General features: G+C 40.0%; 1 protein-coding gene across 1 annotated transcript in view; it reads left to right on the top strand.

Annotated features, from left to right (window-relative positions):
- Positions 1–13,744, top strand: part of tmeff1 (transmembrane protein with EGF like and two follistatin like domains 1) — a 151,849-nt gene that overhangs the window by 83,683 nt on the left and 54,422 nt on the right. The window contains exons 4-5 of the mRNA XM_003219828.4: positions 2,641–2,667; positions 13,462–13,558. Coding sequence (XP_003219876.2) covers positions 2,641–2,667; positions 13,462–13,558 — 124 coding nt within the window. The remainder of the gene's footprint in view (positions 1–2,640; positions 2,668–13,461; positions 13,559–13,744) is intronic.

Here is a 13,744-nt window from a genome sequence, read left to right as displayed (position 1 = left end):
AGCTTTGATGTTCACTGCTTCCAGTTTATTTAAAAGGTTTATATCTCAATCATGTGCTGAATATCTCTTAGAATTAAGAATATCACTTCCTTTCTGATCAGAGCTCCAAAATTCGATCACTTTGATTTTGACCAGAAGAGGCATTTACCCAATTTGTGTGAAGGCAATTGAAATTGCCCATTACTGTTTCTCCTTTCCAGAGGAATAGAACATTTAGTCTTTTGCAACGAAACTAATGAAGTGTCTTGTGGTGTTTTAAACGATAACACATTTGTTATGGCATTAGCTTTCACGGAGCAGACTGCTGACCTAATTTGCTAGTTGATAGAAGAATGTAAGCCTGCTGCAAATAGGAAAATCATCTACATATTGTTTCTTTGCATTTTACTCACAGTTTTCAAGGTGAAATCAAAGAAAAGTTTTGCCCGCTTTCATTAACTCCCCAAAGAAGTGGAAGTCCGAGTTAATACATAACAGTATTTTCCATTGTGCATCTACCCTGGAGGTTTGCTCTGTATTCTGCAATCAATAGATCTGATTCAAGGTCCTGAGTCTCTTCCCTCGTGCTTTGTGTATTTCCGATGTTTTCAATTCATTATTTGAGGGCAAGTCAGAATAGTGAATGAGGCAAATCTTTGCAGCTTCCACAACACTGAATGCCTTCACAGTTATATGGACAGGCCATCATGAAATGGTTGAGGTTAAGTCTGATTTTCCAGAAATGTTTCAGCCCTGCCATTATGAAAGGAAAAGCAACATCCAAAGTTGAGCGTTGGGAGGCTTTGTTCTCAAATTGTACAACCATTATGTTGCTTCATGTGTGCAACTTTTCTTTGCGCTGTAGAACCATTTGTTCACACGCTGTATTTCTCAATGCTGTAATGGATTGGCTGTGATGCCTCTCTATTATTCTTTTGCAAGAAGCTGCTTCCTTTTAAACTCATCAAATGCTGGTAGACTACATCAAAGAGATTCTGTTTACAAACGAGGGAAAATGGCATGGTAGGAGAGAGAAAGGACAAACAGAGAACTTGAGTAAAAAATATTATAGGATTAAAGTGGGTTTTTGTCTTTCGTGGGCGTAGATAGAAGCTAGATAGTAGTCCACTTTTTATTCTGGTTGTATTTGTTTCTTTATTCCATCATGAATTGAGAAATCTGTCATCACTGGTGAGCTGTGTTGATTTGTACAGGTGTCCTGTGTGCTGCACTGTATGTTTAGACATTACACTCAGACGCATGGACAAACAAACCCACTATCTTGTGTAGTAGTGTTTTTTTTTAATCATGTCAGAAGCGAATTGAGAATTGAACTCAATCTGTTTAGCGTCTTCTAAGACACCCAGTCTTCTGTGTGACCGGGGGAAGTTTTTTATCTGGTATCAGCCATGGCTTGTGGTTCTGGGTTTTAGCCTGCCACTTTTGGACTCTTGCTTTCTGAGGTGTTCCTGCAAGTATCTTTGTGGATCTTAGGCAGCTGTTTCTTGATTTAAGGCGCTGGCATGCTGGCTGATATCCAAACAGAGGATGGGCCGGCTGATACCAGATAAGAAACTTCCCCCTGGGCACACAGAAGACTGGGCGACTTAGAAGGCGCTGAACAGACTGAGCTCTGGCACCATGAGATGCAGAACCAATCTTAGGAAATGGGGCTACAAAGTGGAGTTCACAACATGTGAGTGTGAAGAAGAGCAAACCACAGACCACTTACTACAATGCAGCCTGAGTCCTGCCACATGCACAATGGAGGGCCTTCTTATAACGACATCAGAGGCACTCCCAAGTGGCCAGCTTTTGGTCAAAGGAAATCTAATTTTCAAAACATTGTGATATTTTGGTGCTAAATTCGTAAATACAGTAATTACTACATATCATTCCTGCGTATCGAACTACTTTTTCTGTCAAATGTGTTGTATAACATGATGTTTTGGTGCTTAATTTGTAAAATCATAACCTAATTTGAAGTTTAATAGGCTTCTCCTTAATCTCTCCTTATTATCCAACATATTCGTTTATCCAACATTCTGCCGGCCCGTTTATGTTGGATAAGTGAGACTCTACTGTATAAGCTTGTAAGGAGTGACAAATTTAAGCTAGGAAGCTAGGTGTTGAACTACCCTTTCCGACATGCTTCAGCATTGACTGTGCTGGCTAGGAACGGGAGGGCTGTATGATTCCCATCCCAGTCTAAAGACTGTGTAGTGGAGCAGGAGAAAAGGATAAAAGTACTGTTCCTTCTGCTCCTTTGTGTGAATATAGATTTGCTTGATACAGTCTCACTATGGCTCCTCTATATGTTTATCTCCTTGGTCAAAGATGGAGTTTGAGTGATCTTCATCTGACAGGTTATCCCCTCAACCTTTGCTGTGTTTTACAGTCAGTGTCTCAATCTTATTTTTTCGTGGTTTTATTTTGTTTTTGTTTTTTAAGAAGAGGAAAAAGACTAATAGATATGTGGTACATTGTTTACAAAAAGATGTAAAGAAATTCTCAAGCTGGGATTAAACAAGTCTCTTGTGAGCCAGTAAAAGTGTAAGAGTTTCAGTCTGATGTATAATTCACATGTGATGGTTTATCGAAGGATATGGATTTCAGGTTTAAAAAAATAGAGTCCTGAATATTTTTTTTCCTTTTTTTCAGATAATGGCTCTGGATCAGGAGAAGGGGGTAAGTGCTCCTCTTTTTAGCTTGAAATGTTTGTAAGTATTTCAAAAGACACCTATTTGTATGGCTTTCCTAATTGTACAATTCATTGATTGTCTTGAAAAATACAAAAAAAATATTATGGGCCATTAGTGAAAATCAAACTTGATTAAGCATTAGGCTTGGGCCTGAATCAGTTTGAATGAAAATGATTTGTAATATTCGGTGTTCCATTTTGTATAATTTCCGAAAACAGAAAGGGGAGGAGGGAACCGAAAAGCCCAGCAAAATGGATTAAGGGAGCTGGATTTTATTAGTTACTAGAGAGGATGATGTTAAGTCTGCGATATACCTGAGACAGGAGTCTGCCGGGGTTCCTGGAGAAGATGGGATTATTTCAGCATCTTTTTCTTCCCCCCTGGCATCAGCAGCATCTGTCCATTTGTTTTTGGAAAGTTTCCTAGGCTCCTTCTCTGGAGAGGACCCTTTTGGGAACTCGTTTTCCCAGCAGCACTTGCATGGGGCAGGCATTGAAAAGTCTCTTGAGTTCCTCTCGGAGCATGATGGGAGCTGAAGTTTCTCTCTCTGTTTCCCAGACAATAAAAACCCTGGTTGTATCCATGCACTGATTGGCTGAAAATTGACACAACTGGTGACTACAATTCGCAGAACCTTTCTTGCGGTTTGTCTTATTTAAAAAAGTGTTATGGTTACAACTTAAAATAATTCTTAAAAAATCAGTAGATTGGTGAATTGTTTTGAAACTTGGCATGCCTGCAGATGTAAATGGGGTCTAAAACTGAGGTAGGTTTCATACAGATAGGCCTTAAAATGACTGAGGATTGAGCCTTTAAAATTTCCCATTGTAGCCAATGGACCAAATCTTTGCCAAATGAAAATAGCAACACCCTTCCTGATTCGAGTAACTTCCTGGTAAACAGAATGAGGGGCTAGCAGACAATTGATCCCAAAACAACATGCCTTTTGGCCGAATTACACACCTCTATTAAGCATATGCTTGAAACATTCCTCTTAAAACAAGATTTAGTGATTTATAATTGGACCTTGGTCTTTCTATCACTGATACTGTCAATCATTCAAACAATATATGTACAGATGAAAAAATTATAAGGAAAATGCTACTCCCTTCCATAATGACGTCAGAGTTTCTAGATGGAATTTCATTTTTTAAAAATATTGACATGGAAGAAATACTTTTTGGAATGTCTTGTCTGAATCTCCAGCTCGATGGAAGAGCATGTGGGTTTTGTTTCAGTTTTTGAGCTCAGTCTTGGCATCGTCATTTAAAATGAATGCCAGCTAACAGGCCTGGAAATTGATCCTTGGAGAACCATTGCCAGCTGTAGTAACAGCAGTGGCAGAGTTTACTGCTTGTTGTTAAGATCAAGTAGTAGCCTTGCTGGATAAATCCAACGTCCAGCCTAATCTAGCATTTGATTTCTGTAGAAACTGGCTGTGTTGCCAGGTCAGAACAATGTTGGACAAAGACATAAATGACATGGAAATAACAGCAATAGGTTTCTACAGCACAAAGAACGAGCAGTCCAAAATGTGCCAGCAATCTTTTTTGATAACCAAATGTTTATGTGAAATTAAACAGACGTATCAGCTATGTCTTGGAATCCAAAAAGCACTCAGGAGATCATTTTTCTTTCACTGTCCTATGTTTTTTTATGGCCAAATGTATAGATCTATAAGTTTCTAACATGCTGAGATAAGTTTAAATGCTGTACTTCCCTGTATACTGGGCACTGGAGAAGAGAATCTTGGCAGACCATGAAATATGGCAAGCCTTGATGCCTGTAGGACTGCCCTAGGGAGGAGGGAGCAAGCTTGTTTTCTGCTGCCCTGCAGACTAGGACACGGAACAATGGCTTCAAACTACAGGAAAGGAGATTCCACCTGAACATCAGGAAGAATTTCCTAACTGTGAGGGCTGTTCGGCAGTGGAACTCTCTCCCCCGGGCTGTGGTGGAGGCTCCTTCTTTGGAGGCTTTTAAGCAGAGGCTGGATGGCCATCTGTCGGGGGTGCTTTGAATGCGATTTCCTGCTTCTTGGCAGGGGGTTGGACTGGATGGCCCATGAGGTCTCTTCCAACTCTACTATTCTATGATTCTATGATTCATCCCTTTTGTATTTCCCAGTAACCAGTCTAAAGGGAAGTTTTCAGGATTTCCATTCTAAATCAGGAAAGATTGGGGCTGTAGCATCAATTCATAGCAGCCCAGTGATGAAGGGAAAGCTAGTAGTAGTAGTAGTAGTAGTAGTAGTAGTAGTAGTAGTAGGCCAAGCCAAGGAGCCTGTGTTGTTGCCTCCTGGTCATGTGGCTGGTATGACTGTTTGAAGCATCTTTTTGCCTTTTCCTGCCTAAGCAGTACTGTTTATCTACTCACATTTGCATGTTTTCGAACTGCTAGGTTGGCAAGAGCTAGGGCTAACAACGGGAGCTCACCCCATCCCACAGATTCGAACTACCAACCTTTAGGTCAGCAGTTCAGCAGCACAAGGGTTTAACCCATTGCGTTACCATGGCTCCGCGTCACCGCAGCCTTCAGCAGATTCTCAGTTAACCAGAACTAAATCAACTGGAACTCTCATGCAACCAGCAAATAATACTTTAAATAAAAATTAAAATAATATATCATACAATAAAACTGTGTTACGTTATTTTTTGTTTTTGTTTGCTTTTAATTACTCTTATTTCAATATTAATATCAAGTCAATTCCAAGTTTATGGTATGCTATATTATGGGATATAGTATAGTATACTATTTTTAATAGTAACTTTCAAGCAACCATAAACTACATTGATCTGGCATTTGCCAATCCCCATGGGTGCCTGTTAACTGAACATCTACTGTACTTTGTTTCCTCTCACAACCATTTCCCAAGTCTCAGGATATTTCTGCTGTCATCAACATTTCGTTTATTGCTTTTGGAATGGAATAAAAATGCATGTAATCAGTCAGTCTCAATGAAGTCACAGGGTAGAAAATGAGTTGAATTCTGAATCTTGTTTGTGTTGCTGTCAATTGGTGTTTCATTGATTAATTTGTTTAATTGCTTAATATCTGTGCCACCCCTTCCAAAATAGGCCACACATATGCAGAAAGTAAGGAAGTCCTATTTTTGGAACTGCTTGAGGATCCATCCCAAGGACCCTGTCTTGAAACAACCTGGACAAGCCATTCCTAGTTTTGCATCATTCATGTTTAGTTTTCCCAGGCCCCTTCTACACTGCCATATAATACAGATTTTTCAAAGCAAATAATCCACATTGTTTGTTTTTAAACTGGATTATATGAGTCTACACTGCCATATAATCCAGTTCAAAGCAGATAACCTGGATTTTATATGGCAGTGTAGAAGGGAACTTGGAAAAAAAGATTTGTGGCTATTTCCCATCTAACACTCTGCTATGACTTAGCACCATGTGTTTTACCTTGAGGGGGGACCCAAGCAAAATCATAGTTCTGTTCACTTAGTTCTTCCTTCTTTCACATACTTGGCAAGAGGGCATCATCAGGTGTGGGTTTCCACCCTGCATTTAAACAATCATGGTTTAGTACTATGTTTCAATGATAGTTTGGTTTATAGAAACTCTAGTCACTGGCTAAGCAAACCACATCCAAACTGTGGGTTCATAAACTGATATATTAAAATAACTAGGTTGTTTAGAACAAAGATCTCTGATATGAACAAAACTCCAAGCCAAGAACTCAAATCTGTTGATGGCTTTGTTCCAGCCATGCTATAGGAAGAGAAGTGAACAAGAGTACATCTGTACATGGCAATGTTTCCTCACTCCTGACTTGGTAAAGGAACTGAGGGTTCTTTATCTTATGCTTGTCAGTCTATATCCAGGCAAAATGGCTGAGACTTTACTATTTTGGTCACTCAGGTTTGCACTACTACAAACTACAGTATTGTATAGTAAGCAGATCCCCAAGAAAATTTATACTACAAGAGAACAAACATGCAGCTTTATGATTGTTTTATATATTTATTACCATAAGTAAAATAATCAGCATATGCATTTATGGCCTTTGTGAATGTTCATGATATCCCAAAGACATTTGCATTCTTACCTAGGAGCCATCTACACTGACCATTTAATGCAATTTCAAAACTGGTATTGAAGAAAGTGTTTTCCCTATGCAGATGATTTACACAGGAAAGCCTGGATTAAACACAGTATGCAGCACTGATGCACACGGAAGACTTTCTTTTGCACACTTTTGTGAGGTTTTGCTGTCTGCACACCAAACCTTGAAGCTCCCTTCAAATTGCATTAAAGGGTTAATGTAGCTGGGGCCCCACTTTCTCATTGCTAGATATTACATAGTCTGGGCATTTTTCTTGTTAAAAGAAGCATTAATGTGATGCTTGTAGTACATTTCAATAGTAAGGAACACTTATTTACACACAATTTGCTGTATGTGACCATCATATATCTCACATTTCATCTGAAATGGATGTTACATACCTATCAGTATTGGGCAGCATTTCCAGTCATTTCAGCATAGCTATCATCATTGTTTCAAGGAGTATTTCTAACTCATATCTGTCAACCAGAATTATAGTCAGTATTCTGAAAGTGTTTTGCTTTTTACATTCTAAGGATTGCATCAGTGTAGAAGGTGACTTCAGTTTCTCAGGAAATATGTGGCCCGTAACTGATGGAGTCTGGCAGCTTTTATAGCTGTTACAAACATTTGTTTATCCAATTTCTTGTCCAGTCATATCTTTAAAACGCTATGTCTTCAAAGAGGACAGTTACGCTCAGTCTAAAACGTGTACTGTGGCTTTCTGCCGTCTTTATATGTATTTCTCGTCTCTCTTGGAGATATTACCTCTGATAAACCAATGCTGATTTGCTTTTTCCTAGCTGTGCAACTTCGTGGATGTCTCTCTTGGAGAAACTGTCTATGTGCCATTTCCCTCTTACCTTGATTGTTTTTCTGAGTAGTAGGCTTGTGCATTTCAGGTGAATTGCTATCCATTTCTGCTTGCTAGATACCAGAAGCCCCTCATATCCATTTTCCAGCGCCTCTCGAAAGCGGGCACGCTGCCGAATGGGCATTTGCATTCTGCATTTTAAAAAATGATTATTTTCTGCCCATTGGTGGCAATGGGGAACTTACGAGGTTCTCCTTTCCCCTGGGAGCCTTTCCTTTCTTCCTTTAAAGGGACACTGGGTGTCAGCAATGGGGTTAAGAAAGCACTCTATCCAGCCCATTATGTGGGGGACTTCCCACAGGCTCCCCTTCCATATCCTTCATTAAGACCTGGATTTTAAAAAACACCAGTTACCACTCTTTCTAAATCCTTTCCCTTCTGTTTGTAGAGGAGGAGACGGGGTTTAATACTTCTTAAAGCTGTTCTACTTTAGAGTAGAGGCAGGTGTGAGTGCTTTCTCCTCTATCAGCACCAGCAGCACGTCGTTCAGCTTTCCAACTTAGGCATTTTAAGAAGGCCCAAAGGAAAAGGGATGACCTGGAGCTCAGTCATGCTATCCTCCTTAGACTACCTTAAAAATCCCCTCTCTTGCCTGCAAGCCAGGCTGCAATCTCCTTTCTGCTTGGGGTTTTGCTTCCTTAAAGCTGTTTCTACTTTCTACTCTAGAGGAGAGGTAGGCTTCTCTTTTTGTTTGCGGGGATTACTCTTAATAATTATTATCTTTTAGAAATATTTTCTGAAGGAGAGTAAGGGAAGGAGAAAAAGAAGCTACAAAGGTGAAAGCCCCCAAACGCGTGTGCACCACACCTACCATCCCTTAGGTCCCCAATTCCCAGTCAGTCCCATTAAATAAAAAGAATCAGGAAAATAAAGGAAAATAAAAAAAGAGTCAACTGTGATGCGGATTTGGGGGGAGGAGTTGAGATCGGCTCCTACTTGCTTTCGTGTTAGGTGGGCTTTCGTATCAGGAGGGCCCTTACCGTTACGAGCTTCCAGAGGTACTGAAGGAAACTGAATCAGTGCACAAGCCTACAGAGCAGATTTCCAACCTCCATATTTAATATGTCACATCGTTACCTAGTGAAGTGTCTTTTAAACTCTTGATTTCCAGAACACAGGGCACAAAATGGCAAATTATTGGGCAGTCATAATGGATTTTCCATAACAGGGGGCTGACCTTATGTGCCCCGGGAGATAGTTTCTTCTCAGGACGTTAAGGCCACGTAGTGCCACACATATACACATGCTGTGAACAGAACATTTCCAGTGTGGAAAAATCCATTTTCAGTTTGGAATAAAGTGTGCTGGCTTTAAGTATTAAGATGATGCAGGGTGAGCAGCCTGTAATATGATCTGGAAATGTCAATTCAATTGTGTATCTTCAAGTTACCTGTCATCTTATGGCAATCCCATGAATTTCTTAGGCAAGGAATACTCAGCGGTCGTTTTGCCAATTCTGTCTGTTGGCAAAACAACATTTTAATTCAGCAGAGAGGAATGGGAAAGAGCAGGATTTGGGGGGCTATGAGACAGTTTGGTATGCATACTTGCAAGATTTATGAACCCTGTGATAATTCATAGTTTAGTGTTACATTGAAATTAGCCTAGCTGTGCTATCCTGCAAACCCATTCCCCCTTTCCTTTTCCTTTTCCAATACGCTGCTAGGGAATATACGTAATGGTACTAAGAACAGCTTCTGCCAACCTAGCAGTTCGAAAACATACCAATGTGAGTAGATCAATAGGTACCGCTCCGGCGGGAAGGTAATGGCGTTCCATGCAGTCATGCCGGCCACATGACCTTGGAGGTGTCTACGGACAACGCCGGCTCTTCGGCTTAGAAATGGAGATGAGCACCAACCCCCAGAGTCAGACATGACTGGACTTAACGTCAGGGGAAACCTTTACCTTACTTACTAAGAACAACTAGTTCTTAGTAGGGAAGCCTCAGCTGCATCCTGTTTTACCATGACTGGATGGTTAAGATAAATCTCCGGGAGGTGACCTACCAACTCTGTTCTTTGTTGGTTTGGTGACATAATTCTTATTGCTTTGCTGCTTAATTTCTTACTCATTTTGTGTAACACTAACCACAGCATGTTCTTATTTACCTAAGCAAAGTTTAATTTAGGTACTTATAAAATATCCCAGATTTAATTGCAGACAGATGGTAATTGATCAGTCGAGGCTTTCAAGCTGGCAGAATGGCATGCTTGCAATACAGATAGTCATGTTAATTATTATTGAAATAATTTGTTTCAAATTCCCTCCTTTTAAAATTTGGTTCCGAAAGTGTGGTGGCGAGGAGACTCTCTGGCAGATTGCTTTTAGTAATTAATAAATTGATAATCACTGTGTGCTACTCAGCTGTCTACCATCTGTCTCTTGCACTCTCTGGGCACAACAGTTCCGTCTTGCTGTTAGAAGTTTAGATTGGCGTTTGCATGTGTGTTTATATTTGTGTTTGCATAATGTGTGCATAGAGAATGTGCGTGGGTATATGGACATGTACATACATCTACATTTTAACACACACACCCCGCCCCGGTATTTTCAGGAAAGGCAGAATTGTATTAAGAGAGTCTTCCAAATGACACAGAGAACAACTTACTTGGGAACTGGCGTAGCACAGTCAGTAACGGAATGAATAACTTTAAAAGTTGCCTATCAAAAATTGCCATTGCTACAGATTCACTGGAGAGAAAAAGCCAAATAGCACTCTCTTAAATATCAGTCCTCAGACCCAGTTATAAAATGTAGGTAAAACTACTTACCTAACTTACTGATTTGTTGCAAAGAGCAATAAATAAATAAATATCTTCAATGTAAAACAGTACTTTATCATGTTTTTTAGTATTCCCAACAACAAGCTTTGAAACACCAGATTTTGATCAGTCGTGGTTTGTCCTGGTTTAGATCCAGACTGCTTTCATCACCTTTTCCTGGTCTTTGGCATTCTCATTTGTTGGAGCCAAGTTCTGTCACTATAATGAGTGGGATTTATGCTCAATTTTGGTTTGGCCGCATCGTCCGCCTCCAGCTTTTTACTTAGGGAAATATAAGGCAAGCAATGCAGATGGTGCTCTGTCCAATTGCTTGGTAAGGAATAAACTTGCACCTGTCTTCTAGAGTGTTGGTCACTTGGTGCAAAGGCATAGGAATGACTGACAAGAACTTGGCACTTCTGTTTTATAAACATTTGTGTACAGCAGTTGCTGCAGTACCAGTGCAAAGGAAGTTTTTTCATCCTTCCTTCCTGCACCCCAAGCACCAACCAAAAAAGATGTCCAAGAAGGCTATACTACCCTGTTTCCCTGAAAATAAGACATCCCCAAAAAATAAGACCTAGTAGAAGTTTTGCTGAATTGCTAAATATAAGGCCTCCTCCGAAAGTAAGACCTAGCAAAGTTTTTGTTTGGAAGCATGCCCAGCGCCTGCCAAACAGAACACCAGAGCATGCAGGATTGGTAAATGTACATACCAGTTGTACATGGAAATAATGGTAGTAACAACAAATTCTTGATAGGATTCACAGTTTGTCTGGTTATGCTGGTTTGTGATGACAACTACTGTACAGTATATAATAAACGTTCATTTTTTTTGTTCAACAATAAATGTGAATTCTTCTTCATGGAAAAATAAGACATCCCCTGAAAATAAGACCTAACACATCTTTGGGAGCAAAAATTAATATAAGACACTGTCTTATTTTCGGGGAAAGACGGTATGTGCTTGTGTATGGAAGACTCACACCTCCTTATTCTGCAGAATTAAAGAAGTTCTGTTAGCAAATGTACTCCGTCACATCCTAACCACTATTTCAGAAATTAATTGCTATTCACAGATTGTAGTCAAGGTTAACTGCAGTTTAGGATTTAGACAACATTCTAAATTATAACAAGATTTTATACTGTAACAAGATTTTTGTTGCTGCGTTAATGTTAATGTCATTTCCTAATTGCAAAAAATGTTAATTAAAATGTAAAAACTTAGTTTTTATGGGACATCCTGCAGCACATTTTGCTATAGTTTTTCAATGAATGTCTCTCATAGAGTCTCAGACAATTCAATATAGTTTGTGGCAGCCATAAAGACAAAGTTTCTGGAATATAACAACTCCCTGAGCATACCCTCAGGAAGCTGGAAGCTGGAGAAGGTTAAATTGCCTCTGTCTGTCTCTGTCTCTATGTTCATATGGCATTGGATGTTTGCCTTGTATGTGTACATTCTGATCCGCCCTGAGTCCCCTTCGGGATGAGAAGGGCGGAATATAAATACTGTAAATAAATAAATGATAAATTTTCAAACTAAGGGCCCAGCCAGACTGGCCCAAAAACCGGAACCTGTCTCAGTTTTTACTGGAGGTGTCCAAACAATGCCTCTGGTAAAAATGAATTAATTTGATATCCCATTAATTAATTCGAATTAAACTGATATCCCATTAGATCTGGGCCTTCCTTAATGGGTATTGGGCCTGTGGAGACTCAACAGCAACAACAACTCTTTATTGATTAGTCAGTTTTGACCATATCAAAACATGTAAAACATACAAAACGTGGAGACTCACTTTGGGGAGGGGGGGGGGGGGAAGGTGAGTCTCGATTACTTTCCCGAACTTTTTGGGCTCCTGGAGCCTAAAGGTGTGGGATAGCGCCATAACTGGCTCCAGAAAATGATGGGAAGACGACAAGGAAGAATTTTACTCCTGGCCCTCCCGTCCCCTCACATATCATTTTCTGACACCAGGAACTTGAGAAGGGAAGTTGTGGCGGTCAAGCATCTTTTAATTCCCTTTTAAGGGCTTTATTGGGGCCTGGGGGGGGGGGGGATATGCCAGCCCGTTTTGCCTTGGGATGGCATGTAGCCACCCCTCTGGAAAGCCTGGGATTTGGGTGGGTATGTGGGCACTGAAGTGGGTTATTAAAACCCGCTTCCATGCGGGTATTGGCACAGTATGGAGATGCCCTAAGTACAATTAAACAAGAAATAACACTTTTAAAACATTAACAGATTTTTTTCAAATTTTGTTACATAGTGTACAGTGTTCCCTCACTACTTCGCAGTTCACTTTTCACGGATTCGCTATTTTGCGGTTTTTCAATAGACTCTAAAAGACTATTATAAATAATAAAAAATACAATTTACAGACTAAGGAAGGGAGGAAGGAAAAGCCAAAGGGAGAGAAAAGGAGCCCAAGTGGCAACGGGAGGAGAAGGAGGCAATTTATCAACACACCATTGGTTGATAAAGATTTAAAATAGTGTATAACTACTAAAATAATGTATAAATATTAAAATAAATATAGTGTCCCTACTTTGCGGATTTTCACTTATTGTGGGTGGTCCTGGAACCTAACCCCAGCGATAAGTGAGGGAACACTAATCAATATGTATAAGTTGATCTCATGCGTAAGTTGAGGGCAGGTTCTGTGGTCAAAATTTTGGATTTTGATATGATCTCCAGATAAGTCGAGGATCATTATACAGAGAGGGGGAAACACCAATGCCATTTCAGAGCCGTCTGTCTTTAGTAGCCACTGGCTGCAGTATTTTGAACCAACTAGAGTTTCAGAACTTGGTACAAATGTAGCCCAATGTAAAGCATTGTGCAGAAGTCCAACCTTATAATTACCAGCATGTTCACTACCATTTTTAGGTCCTCCAAATCTAGGAAGGAGGTTGGGAATAAGGGTTGAAAATGGGGATAAAATAGAATGACCCCATGTAAGCCACCCCAAGTTCTTTAGAGATATCAAAGGGATCAGTAATACAAAACTGAGTCCCCATTGTTGTTGTGTTTAAAATGTTTTGCTCATTCTGTTCCATGTTTTTCTTTTAGAATATGAAGGCTCTGGGACTGAAGTTCATAGAAAACATTCCAAATGTGGAGTTTGCAAGTATAGGGCAGAATGTGATGAAGATGCAGAAAATGTTGGGTAAGTCATAACCTTCTACCTTTTTTCCAGTTGCCCAAATGTCCAGCACTCAGAATTACTCCCCAGCTTTTGCCTTTTATGGGAGATAGTGAGTGCTAGAAGATAATGTGATCCAGTGAAGATCTTAATCCTGTCCTAGGGCCAGTTGACTTGCAATATGGTTCTGTGCATGAAAAGGATAACATA

Source organism: Anolis carolinensis, chromosome 4, assembly GCF_035594765.1.
Source record: "Anolis carolinensis isolate JA03-04 chromosome 4, rAnoCar3.1.pri, whole genome shotgun sequence".
In the NCBI taxonomy this organism is placed as follows: Eukaryota; Metazoa; Chordata; class Lepidosauria; order Squamata; family Dactyloidae; genus Anolis; species Anolis carolinensis.
The sequence above is the reverse complement of the archived record's forward strand: the minus strand, read 5'-3'. Positions and strand labels throughout refer to the sequence as shown.